The sequence below is a fragment of the Heptranchias perlo genome, chromosome 11 (genome assembly GCF_035084215.1).
Source record: "Heptranchias perlo isolate sHepPer1 chromosome 11, sHepPer1.hap1, whole genome shotgun sequence".
NCBI classification, from domain to species: domain Eukaryota; kingdom Metazoa; phylum Chordata; class Chondrichthyes; order Hexanchiformes; family Hexanchidae; genus Heptranchias; species Heptranchias perlo.
This window is the reverse complement of record NC_090335.1, coordinates 53272346-53288876: the sequence shown is the minus strand read 5'-3', so window position 1 is coordinate 53288876 and position 16531 is coordinate 53272346. Positions and strand designations below refer to the sequence as shown.

The 16531-nt window shown below is 41.3% G+C and overlaps 1 protein-coding gene across 1 annotated transcript in view; it reads right to left on the bottom strand.

The window, feature by feature from the left end:
* The window catches only part of LOC137326837 (suppressor of tumorigenicity 14 protein homolog), an 83355-nt gene that overhangs the window by 64964 nt on the left and 1860 nt on the right, over nucleotides 1-16531 (bottom strand). Inside the window, exons 4-6 of the mRNA XM_067992217.1 lie at nucleotides 11181-11248; nucleotides 3881-4117; nucleotides 2275-2444 (exon numbers count right to left, since the gene is read on the bottom strand). Coding sequence (XP_067848318.1) covers nucleotides 2275-2444; nucleotides 3881-4117; nucleotides 11181-11248 — 475 coding nt within the window. The remainder of the gene's footprint in view (nucleotides 1-2274; nucleotides 2445-3880; nucleotides 4118-11180; nucleotides 11249-16531) is intronic.

The following is a 16531-nucleotide window of genomic DNA, read 5'->3' as shown; positions in this document are numbered from 1 at the left end:
TTGATTTTCTAAAGATACATCTACTGCCCAATGATAGTAAACGCAATTTATACTCTCTTAACCAGATAGCAACTTACTAAGAATCTCTAGCACACAATCACGGTTATATTTTTCTATAAAATACAAAACTTGTCAACGAATTCCATACATAAGTAGTTTTAAGGAAAAGGTTAGTCTGCAGATAGGGCATTTTGAGTATATGCTATTCACCCCTACCAATAATCACAAAGATATTTATTATAACATTATAATAAATATGACCCAACAGCATAACAGTAAGACTCCATCAGTTATTAAGATTTCAGTTAGTAAACATTTGTTATCAGTTCTCATCAGAATCCATATCAGTCTGCTTTTATCACGCAATTAGGTTTCTTGTTCTCAGTGCAGAATATAATGGTTGTATAAACTAATCCCCAGTTGTAATATGGATTTTTTTCCCCTCAGACTATTATAAAGTACTGATACTCAGTCTCACAGCAATCGGTGCTTGAAACCGACAAAGGTGTTACCAGTTACTTGAACTGTAAGACCATTAAATAGTGAAACTACTCAGCCCCTCTGTAATTGATTTAATCAGATCAGTAACAGTTTTTATTTAATGACTTGCTTAACTTAGAATAATTGATAAAGTGGATTACTGCACTGATTGGATTATTGCCAAACTCACTACTGAGCTGTGTAGTGGCTGAAGTCATTGTTAAAAACAATGTGGTATGCAAACTTGTTCAAACAACTGACAAACCATTTCTAAAATTGTTTACACTGCAATTCTGATAAGGTACAAAATTAATAATTGTATAAACAAGGAGAGAAATGCATTTTTTTTTGTTTTTATATTACAGTTATGGATGAAAGTCACCATTTTATATGCTCACAGCAGCATGATTGTAACAGTCACCAACCTAATATCTCAAAGAAAAAGACTTGCATTTGTTTAGCATGTCTCTTGAGAAATGCCTCAAAGTGTTTCATATTGCTTTCTTTCTGAAGTGCAATCACTGTTAAACAAATGTGGCATCCGCTTGCAAACAACAAGATCCCACCAACAGCAATGACTACTTAATCTGTAGGAAACTATGGAAACGGAGTACTGGAGATAACTGACGACAACTTTCTAATGAGTAAGAAAGTTTGATGGGATATATTGCAATATTCATTAATTTTTAGTGGACAGACAGGAGATTATATTAAACAACTAAAATTTACAGCTATACTATTTCTTCAGTGAAAATATGTCTATGTTCATGTTATTATGCTGTCTATATCAAAGCAAATTAAGCAGTTATTGCATACGCACAATAGACAGTGAAGATAAATCAGTGGAAACATTTTTAAATTGTCAAAGGTGACAATTTACTGTTCATAAATAGATAGAGATAGAAAGCCATATGGACTGTGCTATAAATTTCTCAGATCGCTGGCAAGATGGAAAGATTAAACATGAAAAGGCGCATATTAATTGGAGAAAAACAAATTCAACGGATAGAATGTTTCAAAAAGGGTAATAACTAGGTTGATGTTTGTGAGCTTGAACACTTGACCAAAGCACCATGCTCTTAAAGCCATGATGAAGCAGGGTAATGCAGTGGCATAATGTGTTAGTGCTCCAAAGTGCTGTACTTTGCAATCCTACTACATGGGTTCACACCTGCAATTCTATATACAGCGAGGTCTCATTCTCGGCCCTGTCTTTATGGCGAGGTACCAAGAGGAGGCCAGGCACATTCCCATAGAGAGAGAGAGAAATCAGTGAGCAAGTCACCTGGATCACTTTGAAGAACTGGCTGACTCAACAGTGACACAGGCAAAGGTCTGGGAGCAGCTCACTCTCAGCTAGGAGAGAGACCTAAAAGAGAAAGGGAGAAAAATAACTTAAAATGGGAATAAAAGCTACAATGCTCCTTTATTTGTTAAAACACTCATATCTTGAGTCTCCAGCGAAAAGCTGCAAGAGCTGGTGGCAGACTCCTGTGCAGAGGACCTGGCTACATCATCCACAAAGGTGACCACCCGCTCCATGGTAGACTGTTACCTGCCAATGCCACTGGCCAGAATGCTGTACAAGCTGGAATTGTACTCCTCCATACTCTCACACACTCAATAGCAACTCCTAGGCAGGCTGTCCAATAGCTCCAATAATTGCTGGTGCATATCAAGCAGTTTCCTTTGTAGGCTGGGCCTCTGAAGTCGGCATCCCTATACTCCTCAACAAAGTTAGGACCCGGGCTTGCCTTCCGGCTTCCCTTTCCTCTGGCCCCTGCTCCTGCTTACTTGTGCTCTGTGAATCACCTTTCGCATCCCACTCTAGCTCACTATCTATCCCAATGGGGGTGTTGATTTCTATGCTGGTGCTTGCGAGGGATGAAGCGAGTGCCTGAGCTCCTTCTGGAGGGCTGTCCCCCTCCATGTCTTCTCTTGTAGGTCCGAGTGATGGAAAGAATCTAGAGATATGGGAAAGGGACAAGGGTCAGCATGGCACGAAAACATTATGTAGCATCAGATGACTGACAATGCTAGGCAGGACTAGGATGCCTGAATGTATGATTTCCAAAGGAAAGCAAGAAGATAAAATCAAAAAGTAGACAACCCTGATGAGCGCTGCCTCCAGTCTCGCCACTGCCAACAATCCTCCAGCTGCCTTCCATTAGCCATGCTACTAATGAGCATGGCTTCCTCCTCCATCTGCATGTGGGCCTGGATGCAGGGTGGGCCTCCCCCTCTTGTGTGAGCCAGTTTGTCCTGCAATAAGAGTTGAAGTGAGTTAGTGCGTGGTTCTTGTAAAGTGCTGTTCAGCCGCGTGAGGCATCCTCATCTAGTGTGCATGCTGAGAGGGAGGAGCAACAAGTTGGGAGAAGGATGTGGATGTGGTCATGTGCAAGAGAGTGGCTGCAGTGAGAAATGTGTAAGCAGTTAGCAGTAGAATAAAAGGCTTTGCAGTGTGACCTGGTGTACGCAGTCTGCTGTTTGTGCCTGTTCTGCAGGCATCAGTGGCAGGTGAGGGTGTGATTGTAACGAGGAGAGATGGTGCCGTGACCAGTGGTGATTGGAGGAGAAGCATGTGGAGTGGAAGAGAGAAGAGTTTGGAGTGCCGGGATGGGGGCAAAACCTGCTGTGGCAAAGTATAATGCAGAGAGACTGAGACAGCAAGACATCATTCTCACCCTTGGTGTCCTGGTCAGGTTGTTGAACCTCTTGCAGCACTGAACCCTTGTCCTTGCAATGATGGTCCAGCATTTACCATTTCAGCCTCCTCCATCCAGGCTTGCTGTCAAGTCTGTTTAGGGACCCATCTGAGGGGAAGAGGACCTGCTTGCATGCCCCCACTTGCTCCACTAGGACCTCCACCGCCGTGTCGCTGAACCTAGGAGCTCTTGCCTTAGAATCCTATGCTGCTATGAATAAATCCCTGCACCAGCCACAATTTGCTCTGGGTGAAATGACACCTCTTTTTAAGAGATGTATTCACGTTTTAAATTTGTGCTGGCACCAGTCGAAATCTTGCTCCCCAATTGGGCGGGCTGCCTGTGACCGCTGCAAATGCGTGGGCCACCCACCAATGAGATGCAAACGAGGCCTGATTGTCAAAATTGGTCAGGCCTTATGCTCACACAATCAGGCGGCTCATTAGCCACCTGAAACCGTCCTGAAATCGAAATCTACCCTCTTATAACAACAATGGGAGGACCCATGAATAGGAATTAATATCTATTTATGTCTGTCAATGGTATACCCTAATTGGATCAGTAAGTTAAAAAATCCTTACCTGACTTTACTGTCAAGTCATATTCTTCAGATCCTGAAGCTGCAAAAAGTTGAAAAGACAGTGAGCTCTGAAGAGAATACACACAGAAACATAACACAGAATCACTTGACTTACTGCGTAAATCTTCGTTTTGTGCAAAGGGAAATACTACCAAACAGCTCAACTGTGTAAACATCAAAATCTTCTTCGATGGAAGATATCTCTTCAGAAGAGTTCAGCGCAGGCACTTTCAGCTTTTTGCCATTGACTCGCTGTAAGTTAGATGTGGTTGCATTTTTGATGTAGTGTGCTATATCCTCTGGGGCTGAGAATTTACTCCAATAATAAGCCCGAAGCCCTTCTTCCCCTTCACTGCAACAGTAACAGAGGAGCAAAGTGTGTCAGAGCTTTCACATGTATGTAACTGAAAATAACTCCCATTCACCAGCTAGAACTGACATAGAAACTGGTAACCAAATGCTGGCCGCAGATTTTCCTTAGCGCTCCCAGCACAGAGCTTTGCGCACCAGTAGCACATAAGGGGAATTCAGGCAAATACTCAAACTTCCTACGTGCACTCCTTGCCAGGAGCACTAAAAACAAAATATTATTCTCTTTATCTTTTGTTTTTCTCTTTATGTTCCACTTTTTCCATTTTCCTTTCTCTTACTCTATTTATGGGTTTCTCTCATTGTCACCTCTGCATCTTTCAGTTGGTCTCTGCATTTTTTCTCACACTTTCTACTTCTTTCTGAAAATCTCTCCTTCGTTCTATCTCCAGTTTCTTCTGTAGTTTTCTCACTCCCTGTACGTCCCTCACGCACTTTTCTCTCTCGCCCTCTTTCTGTGTTACTTTCATGCTCTCCTTTTCCCAATACCCCCCATGAAGCCTCAGAAACAAACTTCGAGCTCCGTCCCTTCAACAACCACAGAAATTATCTTACTTGGCCCTGGGTACAAAGCAGTAAATGGTGGGGGGGAGGGCGGTGGAGAGGCAGAGATGAAAGCTGGAAGGGAGGGAGTTGGGATGGGGAGGATCGGGCAGGGAAGATTCACCTGTACAGCAGATCACGTGATCTTCCTGCTGCTGTTGTGCTGGATCCATTATGTAGCCCCAGCATCCAAGACTGACTACAACATATGTGAGTGGAAGAGAAAATAAGGCCAGGGGCTGGGATGGAATATGGGCTCAGCCTAGGAAGGAGTGAGAAGTCAACGACTGGACTGCAAGGGGCGGAGAAGGGGCAGGGGTCTGGGGCTGGGAAGGAGTGGACAGGCCAGGTAGGTTTGCAATATTCCCTTATATTGATAAAGCCAGGTAGATTTGCTACAGTTCCCAACAGTCATCATTTTGTTTTTTTAAACACAAAGAAATTATTTTAATGACAGTTGACGATTTGTTTCATGTAGAATGCATTAATATGGAGTAAGAGTGTTTAAAGTATAGCTGAACATTTTGGTTTGACACTAGGGCCTAGATGTTCTGCTTTTGCAAAAATGGGCTGCATCTTCTGCATGGCAGGACTTCCGCCTGCCCCAAAGATGTGCCCCTGATCCACATCAGTTTTTTGGTCTTGGGTGTCATTTGCATAACTCTGGTCTCCTCCAGCTAGTCCACCTGGGGGTTGCACAGAAATTGGCTGCAGCACGCTTCAGAAGTTTGCTGCATCATAGCATAGCGACCTCTGAGCTACCTGTTAAAGTTCATTAAAAGTTTAACATTTTTGAATTTGGCATCATAGCCTGTGCTGTGATTCACTGAATATGATTTTAGGGTTTTTAAAATTTAAATCTGCCCCCTCTGCCATTATAGCAACACTGGCCGCCGTGATGTATTTTCATCATTGCAGTATCATTACAATACACCCACATATGTATGGATGCATTGTACGTCACCAGTCACTTCTGGCAAGAAATAGGAGGGTCACGGAAATGGCTGTGGATCTGGAGAAGCGTGTTCACATCCATTTTTCACTGCCCTTCCTAATTCTCCCAAAAATCAATGGAGGGAGGGTAGAAAATCTTGACCCAGGAATCCAGGAGCAAAGGTATAGGTGCAGATGGAGCAGGGCAGAATTTGGAGCTAAGGCATCGCTACATCAGTACCAGGGGGGAGCATTTGTTTTAAAAATCAGGTGCTTTACTTTGGCCCTCCAGGAGTAAAACATCACAGATGGCCCAACGAGATGAGAGTAGGGCTGGAGATTGGAACAGCAAAGCTCAGATGGGTGAGGTTGCGAGGGAGGGAATGGAACTGGAGGTGGAGCAGTCAGAGTGGGTGCACAATGGAGGTTACGAACAAAGAGCTGGAGCACAGATGGGCCCTGAGAGGGAAGGCAGAAAGTCATGTAAGTTGATTGCAGGAGAGGTGCAAAGCAGGATATAGGGACCTTAAATTAATTCTAATGCTTATGGAGACCCAGGCATCCCTGGATCAATTGCTGAGAAAAACTGACCAATGGCTCAACAGTTACAACAGATTATAGACTTGACTGCTCAACAGCTGACAAATGTAGACAACAGACTTGAGGTACACAACAGACACAAACATTTTTATCATAAAGATTGTTACATATAATAGACAATGGTTACCACCACATATTTTAGCTCAGGTAGTTCAACCATTAATTTGTCTTGTTAAGAAGCTTTCTAATTAATGCAGCTTACTTTGCCATGGTAACCATATTTTTGCCTTAAGAAAAGAAAAATTTAAATGGTGTCTTATCATGCCGCTCAAACATTCCAAAGCACTTCACATATGAATGAATTACACTAGGCAATTTTGTTAGTATTTTATCTTAAGGGATAGACACACTTTTCAGACAAATGTAATGAAATATTATTTAATAGGCATGCTGAGACATACCAAATTATTCCTTGAAATTTCTAATTTTTCAAATTTGCCAAATTTTCAGGCCCTGTCGCTCTGACAAGCATACACAGTTTCTGGGCAAACCATACGGAGCGGGCCTCATGATATCTAGCGAAGTCCGCTCATTTAAATATAAATCCTGCATTCCCTGCACGGATTGAGCATGGTGCAGGAAACACAGTGACTGCAGGGGAAGGTTATCCAGCACAGCTGAAGGGATACATCCAAAGGAAGTGAAAGTTACCAGAGCAGAGAGAGGACCACTTCCTTTACGGAGAGAGAAGTCTGCAGATAATACTGAAGAAGCTTTGCAGCAATGAAGGGTTCTCATATTTGGATCCTCCTCAGGAGACTGCAGCCAGGCATGCATGGGAGGAAGTCAAAGAGCAGGTCAATGCAGTATTCCTGGTTAGTAGGATCGCAACTCAGATTTGCAAGAAATTTCCACCCTCAGAAAGTTGGCCAAAATAAATGTATCCAGCATTTAGCTGCATCAAGTTAGATAGCATGGCCATGCATATATTTCTCATTTGGGAAACCTAGCCTTACATTATCACAAGACACCTCATTGTGATGTGTGACCTACCTTGCATCTTTCAAGGAAACCTGATCATGTTTTAGTTCACTTATCTGTAAATTTAGGTCTACAGAACTAATGTTTCCAACAACAGCAATTTTCAAGCTCCCTAGTCATGGTCTCAGACATGTTTTAGAAGGCTGTGTGGCCACATGTATTGCTACACATGGTTTTTGAACCTTGCAGAAATGGAAGAGGCGCACCCAACCTGAAACATATAACTAGGCTCGAAGAAATTACCCTGGAAATAGTGCACCCAGAACGTGTATAGATAATCAGCCAATTTCATGCAGGAGGTTAAAATGCATCTGCAGGCTTCTTTGTTGCTTATTGTGATTGCCCCGAATCTTTCATAAATTTGGACACACTGTCATTCACTAACTTAGCATGGGCCTCAGCATCATGACACACACCATATATTTGTAAGTCACATTTGTTACAAGGAGTGTGTTGCTGCTTCCATTCTAATATTTCTTCCTCTTCTATTGCTATAAATGTTTGCAAGGAGCTGGCAGCAGCTGCCCGCAAAAAAATCCAAGCCTACCACCCCACAGCACCCAGTGTCACTCATTCCACCTGCAGGAGGCATTAGTACAGGCACATCCACTCCAGGGCAATTAGATTTAGACTTTGAGGAGGGAGCATCGAGTAAAGTACAGAGCACAAGTGAAGAGGAACAAGTGGAGTTGGCAGCAGAGGAGCAGGAGAGTGCTGGCTGGAGGACTGGCTTACAACCACCCTCAGATGCAGAGTTCCAGGATTACTGCCATCCAGGGCCTGCATACACAAGAACGTTGCTTTCTAAGCAGCATTTCATAGTTATTTAAAATCATTGAAGTGCACTGCAAGGTATGACAACTGCTGTGAAGGAGTTCATTAGCATTTCTCAGAACAGTTGTTCACTGTGAAGCACGTGCAACAGGTAGTCATCTGCAGCACAGCTCTCATTAACAGATGTCCCAAGCACAGCTATGGGTTATCTCAGGAATATACTAAAAGGTGCAACAGAGGCCTTGGACTCTAATGTTAGGGAGTAAGTCCTATTTGGATTTACCATGGTGGGGAATTGGCTGGACAGTATTCTCACATGGGACATCAATGACTTTACTACAGCCCTGCGGTCTGCTCCCAAGCAAATCACAAAACTGAAGCAGGGGGGGATATGGCAGGAGTAGGCAAGGATAAAGGAGCTCTCTTGGATAATATAATGTCTATGACACCCAGTTTCCTCACTCAAATGACCCAGAAAGAGGCAGCCATCACAGTACATAGTGTCAGCAGCTGCAAGGCCATCTTATAACCCAGCAGAAGCAAATAAAGATCAAGGTGCCACTCAGAGACATCCATCAGCCTGTCACCTCACTTCCTTTTCCCATTGGGGTCGCACCTAGACGCACTAGATTAGGCAATGGGAGATACTCATCATACACAGTCGCAAAAGGGAACCATGGTGAAAAACAATCAATATACAGGGCAATAATCACTATTATACCAATAAATTATTTGATCGGCAATTCCACTTTGTTCTGAAAGTTCACATATACTGGGGCTGGTTTCTGTAACAGGAGACGAGCAAGCAAGGTAGATGAGGTCAAGTAGAGAATAATGGCAGGATGCTTGGAGAGTCAGCTCATTGGGAACATGTATTCAGCAATGCTCATGTTGGGGTGGTTTGATATTTAATTGAAATTGTATCTGTTAGACATTGACAGATTTATCTTCCTGGCTGCAACTCTAGTGCAGCAGGTAACTCTTCAGCCTCAGACTCAATGGCATCATCCTCCTTGGGGACAGCCTGATCCTCTTCTTCCATTTGCTGCATGGTGACCCCTCTTCTGATAGTAAAATTGTGCAACATTCATCACACCACTATCGTTTTGAAGACTTTTGCAGAGCTGTAAAACAACATTCCCCAGACCGGTCCAAACAATGGAATTTTTGCTTCAGTACGCTTATAGTACGATTTATTTGTATCCTTGTGGAGGCATGTGCCTCATTATATTTTCTTACAGCTGCAATTTGTGAGTTTTGGACCTGCATCATGAGCCACAGCTCAATAGAGTATCCCTCATCCCCCATGATTCAGCCATCTAGTCCAGATCTTCTATTAAATAATGGTGACACTGTAGATTGGTATAGGATTAATGCGCTGTGCCAGTTTACAGGGTAATTAGCATTCACCTGCATAATGTGGTGCAACGGTCACATGCAATATCATGTTGATTTAATGAACCCCTTCCTATTAGCATTGGTGAAAGGAGCCCATATGGTCACATGGGTTGCATCAATGAGACCCTACTGTCTTGTGACCCCAACCATCCTGGAAAAAGCACAGAGCTCTCTCCTGCTGCCAGCGAATATCGTTCAGAAAAGAGATGAAGTAATTCACCTTCCCAAACAAGGTATCAGTGATCTTTAAGCACTGGTGCATAGCATACTGACTAATCCTATAGATGTCACCTGAGGCAGCTTCAGAGGAGTTGGTTGCATAGAAGTTCAAGTCATGGCTTTCACAACCTTAGAAAGAACTGTTCCTGTCCTAGATGAAGTTCAATATGTCCCAGTTTTTAACTTGCCATTAGCAATGACATCACTACGTTTGGGCTAATCATGAAAAATGAGGGGAAGGGAAGCCATGCCCTCATCTACATAATTTTCAAGTTTCTAAAACGCTTGTGCTCTGCTGCCATTGAAAGCCTCGAGTTGTAAGAGCGAGTTCCCATCAGATAATCTCAGCCTGCACGATCCCAGCATGAGTAGGGACATGACCTATCCCAACATTTTCCAACCAACTCCATTCCGGTCTTGCATAAGTAAACCATCGCACAACATTGCAAAATTTTCCCTTATGATACAAAACAAAGAATCAATAACTACAATTATAACATTTCAAAATCCATGAACCTTAATTTATAGTTTTTTGGCATTTGTTTGCAGCATTAACCTCCTCTTACTTTCTGTAGTATCAGCATCAAAGTCTCCCAAGTTAGGTACAGCAAAACCAAAATGCAAAGTAAAGCTCCCTCTTCTGCCCCAACAATGGGGCATAAATTCAACACTGTTGCGCCCAATTTATGTGCATAAAACGGGAACAATGATGACGGATTTGCCAGAGCAAATGGCCCACATCCGATTTGTGCGTGCATTGGGACTGCCGCGAAATTCATCAGGCCCTTTTTTTAAAGATTGCCCCGGCGCTTGCCTGAAATGAGCGCAGGCTTGATTTCAATAATGAAATGATGGTCCTGCAGCCATTTCCAGAAAATTTGTCTAAACTTGTCGGAGCTTGCATTGCACAAGCTCTGACTTGTTTTTCAGACTTTACAGTGGCCTAACCCACTAGTCCTGCCTTCACATTAATATTGCAGGCTGCTACTAGCCCACACTCGCCACACCCCCCCGAACGTACCTGGCCCCTGACATTTAATCCCTCGAGTATTAATGATGTTTATAGAAAACATTTCTGTAGATTGTTCCTTTGGAACTGCCCAAAAAATATTCAAGTACAAGCTCTGGTATATCAACTGCTATATTTGATAGTCCTTAATCAGTCTTTTTTCCAATAGCCAGTTATTGCTAACAGCTGTGCCTATTTAAAATGTTATAGTCTCAAAGAAAATTATACTAACCTTAACAATGTGCTACTGTGTCAAATTTTAATTTCATTAAGAACCACTTACTGATTAGATAGCCTTCAAATGATTTTAAATGGTTATAGTACACTAATGTACTGTTAGCCTGAACAAATACTGCTTTGTTGGAAAAAGCAGACCAAGGAGACAGGAACAATAAAGACATAACCAAATTTATTTAGGAAAGTTTTTTGGATTTAGATAAATGTTTAGCATTATAACATAAACTAATGATTTCTAACACAAAATATATGTACATTATCAACTAATTATCGATTATACTTTGCTTTACATAAAGCTGAATTATAATTAAAGGAATTATACAAAAGAATTTAAGAATACTCTTGTACTCACCTAAATGCAGTGATGACAGATTTCAGGTAATATTTTCCCAATATAGATGGTTCATACAGTTCTGCAAACTAACAGATGAAAAGTGCATAAGAAAGAATGGAATTAGAGAGGGCCATTTGGCCTGCTAAGCCTTGTTCAATTTGCCCTATCATGGACTCTACTCAATGCATTCAATCTCTTGAGAGGCTACCAACCATCCCAGGTAAATATCATGATTTTGAAGAACTGAATCGAGTTCATTTTCAATCTTCTTTTCTCTAATAAAAACAAGTTCAGTTCTATTTTTAAATTTTCAAATAGGTTCAGATAAAGAAGATCCTTTGGCTCATTTGACCTCATCCTTCTAAAATACCAACCCTACCTTTAACAACCAACCTGAATAGTCAGAGTTTCTAGTTAACTTCACAACCAAAGAATGGCACTTTCAACAACACAGAACTCCCTCAGTACTCCACTGCAATGTCATTTTAGATAATGGGGGTGACTTTCCATTGAGGTTCTCCTGCTCCTTCACCTTAACTTCAGTGGATGAGCATTAGAACTTCTGTGGAAATTCACCCCTTTGTGTCCAAATCCAGGTGTGGAACTTGAACACAAAGAAGTGAACGTCTGCAGGGATTCTCCTGCTTGTCTGCTGTAACTTTGGTGGACAAACCTTGGAAACCTCGTAAGAATGGTGTGTTTACACCCAAAAAACGTTACCTTTTCCCTCTTTACTAATGGATTTGTTGTATGTCCACATTTCATATTTCCTTTTTAAATGTACATAACCTTATATTTATCCAAATTAAAATCCATCTTTGATTTCATAGCCTGCTCACTTAATTTGTTCATATTTTTGGATGTTTTTAACCTCTTTTATGCCAGTCGCCAAACCAATGACGTTATAAATGTTCTACACTAGTCAATCTCCTGCCCAATCCTGGCAAAGTGGGGCCCATCTGAGGACCCAGGTCAGGGTCTGGGCATGGATCCCCAAAGATCAGGGGCCAAAATTATTTTTGGTGCGGTTCAAAGCAACTACCGGGGGTGTTTCTGGGGTCTTCACTGGGGAGGTGCAGCAGAATGGCACCTCCAAACCACCGAAAGCCTACTCGTGGAGGTTTCTCCCTGACCCCACAAACTTCACACCCCTGCAGATTTAACAGGTTATCATTTCCATGTGGAGAAGAAGCTCTCCTTCCTTCAAACAGGTCACAATTCTCCTTGGGAAGGTGCGGTGCAACTCAAACTTTGCTCCACCAAGTTTCAACCTTTCATCTCAGCGGGGGAGGGGGGTACGGCATTAACATTCATTTGCTTCCATCACGGCCACAGTTTAATTTAATCATTGTGGGGAATGTTTCTCCTTCCTACAGCAGTTACCTAATCTACCTGAGATTGGGGAGGTGTGGGGGTGGCAACCCATTGTTATTGTATCACTGAGTTATCTGGCAAGGTAGCCAGAGACTTTCAGTAGCATTTGATAGCAAGGTCTTAGAATTTCACAGTGGGGGGGGGGGGGGGGGGGAATAGACAGATTTGAAAAGTGAGGGATCATCTTAAAAGGAAATTCAATAAGATAGATTGCTAAAAATGTAATTTGAATTAACAGTTTGCAATATAAAGATAGTCCAGTTACTACACCTTTGGGAAACAGAGGCTAATTAAGACAGAGCCATGAGTGGCAGACTGTGGAACCCACGGGAGACTCAAAGAATCTGCTTTCGATTGCAGGTATTTTGAAAGCTACTAACGTTACATGACAATTTTACCTAAGATCTATCACAGCACCACCTATAGGCATAACAGATACTGCAATGAATTCTAAGCACACTTACCATTTTTAATATACGATAGATTACCAGAGGACTCTATGGTATTGCTCAGACAAAAATGAATGTAAAAATTGTGTCTTTCATGCTGTAAATATTTCTGCTTCTTTCTCACTCTCTTAGCTCTTTCTGCTTCCCTCTCTCCAGGGCTGATTTTCTGGCTGATGTGCTGGATCTCACCAGTAAAGTGCATGTGAAGAACAGCTATTAAAGGGATAAAGGCTTTTTAGATGTTTTTTTGGTTGGATTTTAACTCGTGCTTGTGTGATATTTTGTTGGGTTTTCTTAAGATGCTTTTTGGATCAGAACATGGAGGAAATGTTTGTAACTATACCAGCAATCAAATTATTTTTTCCAATATCATAGAGAATCTAAGTGTAAAGAAGGTTTTTCCAAGAGTTCAGCAGAAGAGGAAGATCCTTAAAGGATTTCTGAATTGGCTCCAACAATACCAACTTTCACTCCACCTCCAAGAGCAGCAGGATATCTAACTGCAAGCTACAGAGTCCAATACTGTTTGGCAATTACCCATGCTTTAGCATAAATTAAGCAGCTTAATAGAGCTGACATTTAATGTGAACAAATGCAAGATAATGAGACTGGGAAAGGGAAGACACGAGGTACAGCAACCCCTGGAGTACTGTGTACAATTCTAGTCACTGTACTACCATAAGGATATTCAGGCACTAGTGGCAGTGCAGAAAAGGGCAACCAAACTAATACCTAGCTTAATGCATCTGAGCCATGAGGAAAGGTGCAAGATTTTGAGATTTTACTCTGGAGAAGAGTAGGCTGAGAAAATATATTATTTAGGATCCTTGAAGAAACAGATAAATTGAACACCAATAAATGAAAGCATTTTTTGCACAAAGTGTAGTAAAAATCTGGAACTCTCTTCCCCAAAAGGCTGTGGATACTGATGAATTGAAATTTTCAAGACTGATATTAATAGATGATTGTTTGGTATGGGTATCAAGGGATATGGAGCAAAGGCAGGTAAATGGAGTTGAGGTACAGATTAGCCATGATCTAATTGAATGGTAGAACATGCTTGAGGGACTGAATGGCCTGCTCCTGTTCCTATCTTTCTGTAACATATTCAAGATTGTCTCAAACTCTACAACCAGAAGTCATGGATCAAGCTCATAAAAGTGAAGGTGGACAATTTATATTTAATAGCTTTCCTCAGAGGGTGGTGAACATTTGGAATGGACTGCCCCTGGAACCAGTGGAGGCAGATAATGTTGAAAAATTTAAGGAATAATTGGACAGAATTCAGGGAGCACGCATTTGAGGAGTATTAGTTTTTAGGACGGTCAGATGGGACTGCAGAGTCTTTTCCAATCTTGCACTTTCCTATATTCCTGATATCTCACCTGCAGCCACGTGAGATGGTTTCAAATAATGTAACTGAAAGGTTCTTGAAGCTTTTTGGCAATGGAGTCATCAAATTCTCTGGTAACCTTCAAGCTAAATTCTGGCTCTACCAGAACAACACTACCTCCTACTTTAAATTTAAAGCACTTCTTAATTAACCAGATCACCTGGACTAGTGTCACTCAGCCTCACACAGCCCCAGAAAATGTCTTTCCAAGCAATAAAGATGCAGCAAAACTAATTTCAAGATGAGCAGTTTTTATTTCCATGTTTCCAAAAAATACAAATGCAGAAAAATAGTTGCACAAATGGTCTCACCTGTAATAAATTAACAGGGCAAATTAAGATTAACTTATAACATACCGTAGCCCTGCTTGTCTGTATAGGTGCAACCCTGGAGTCACAAAGAGTCCTATGGTGGAAAGGCACAATCCTTCACATAAAAGAAGAGTTTCTCTATCATCAGAACCATGGGTACATTGAAAAGCATGGGTATGTTGACTAGCATATCGTAAATATGGTATTATCACTTGAATGCCCAAACATCCATCCCCTTTAGATACTCATGCCATGGACAGACAAATGCCCAACATGTGACAGAATATCTTCCTTCTGCATACTTACCACAAGGCTTAATATCATCTTCTTCACAATGTTATCAGAGAAAGTTTTTCTTAAAAAATACTCCTAACAGTATAAACTGCAATTGGATATTACTGCCCTCATGACACCACCAATAATTAGACATACTCTCAAGAAATAAAATTCTTTTTAAATTTAAGAATCAATTGAAAAAACACTAATTTCCCAATGTGACTCCAATTAGCTGGCAGTTGCTTGTCCACTAGGTAAAATAATATCATGGAAAGTTATAGCTGGACAGGGGAAATGATGATTCTTGCATGGACAGGGAGCCATTTTGTCACTGAGTATGAATGTCATTGTGTTTTTTCATAAGGTAAGGCAAATCCAAATCCGAAGTGTCTAAGTTGGCCAAAACTGAGTATTCAGTAAGTTCACCCGAACTGGTTGATTTTTGCTGCATTTGGTTTCATCACAGAATTTAACAGAGCTCTCAGTGTGAAGATGTATAATGACATGAGAATACTTATGCATCTTTCTGTGATGGGATACTCAGTCTCTGAAAACTGTGTCACCAAACAAAAGTTCCATGGTTTGTTTTTCAATGCCAGACAGCAATGGGCCTGGACTCTTTGTCCAAAATTTTGTAATTTGAGTATCTTATTCACTATAATACTAGATTTACATATGGTGCAGTCTCCTATTCTAACTCATTATTTCCCTGTACCTAAACCTATGGAGCTCCTCACCTCCTTCAGTCTTTCGCTCCTACTTACATGGTTTTAAAACCCAGGCTTCACATTAACTAATCTCCACTTCCCAATTTACCTTATCTTCCATTTTACTTTTTTCTACTTTGATGGTGTCCTGTTCAGTGGACCATCACCTTGGTTTCTAAATTTGAAAAAAAACACCCTAATATTGTGTTTGTAGTGCTCACTATAACCTTAACCAAATTGAGACTGGTTCCCAAAATGCTCCTTTGTGAATGTCCAAATCTGTACAGACATAAGTATCTTTACAGGGCAGTAAAAAATCCTACAATGCAGAAATGAATAAGTGATTGCTTTGCCGTACTTAACTGTGTTTCCAATGATCATCACATACTTTCCTCCACTTGCACGTGTTTGACCAGAGCTATGGATCACGATTTGCTAGGACACTACCCTTTGGCATACTTAAGTGGCAAAATGAAACTATCAAATTAACCTCAAAACATTTTCAGACTTTATTCAAACCTCTATAGCGGCTAATCTGTATACAGTGTAACATTTTACTTCTCGCAGATACTGAATCTGGGAGTGACAACTCTTGTAATGTTTATATGGCACTTTGTACTCAGGGCTTAAAAGAGCTATTCGACCAAGATAGAATCTGTAAGAGGCTGAATTGCTAATGTAGCGGTTCTACCGTAAATGTGTAACTTTATATTTATTGTTGTTAAAAAGTACTTTTACAGGAGAATCAAATGAAAACTGAAGTGGCTGCTCTTGTTTCTCCAATTGGATCATTATTTTAAAACTGTGCCAGCTTGAGAAGCTACAATTAGCTGCTCCTTGTAACCCCAGCCTCACATAC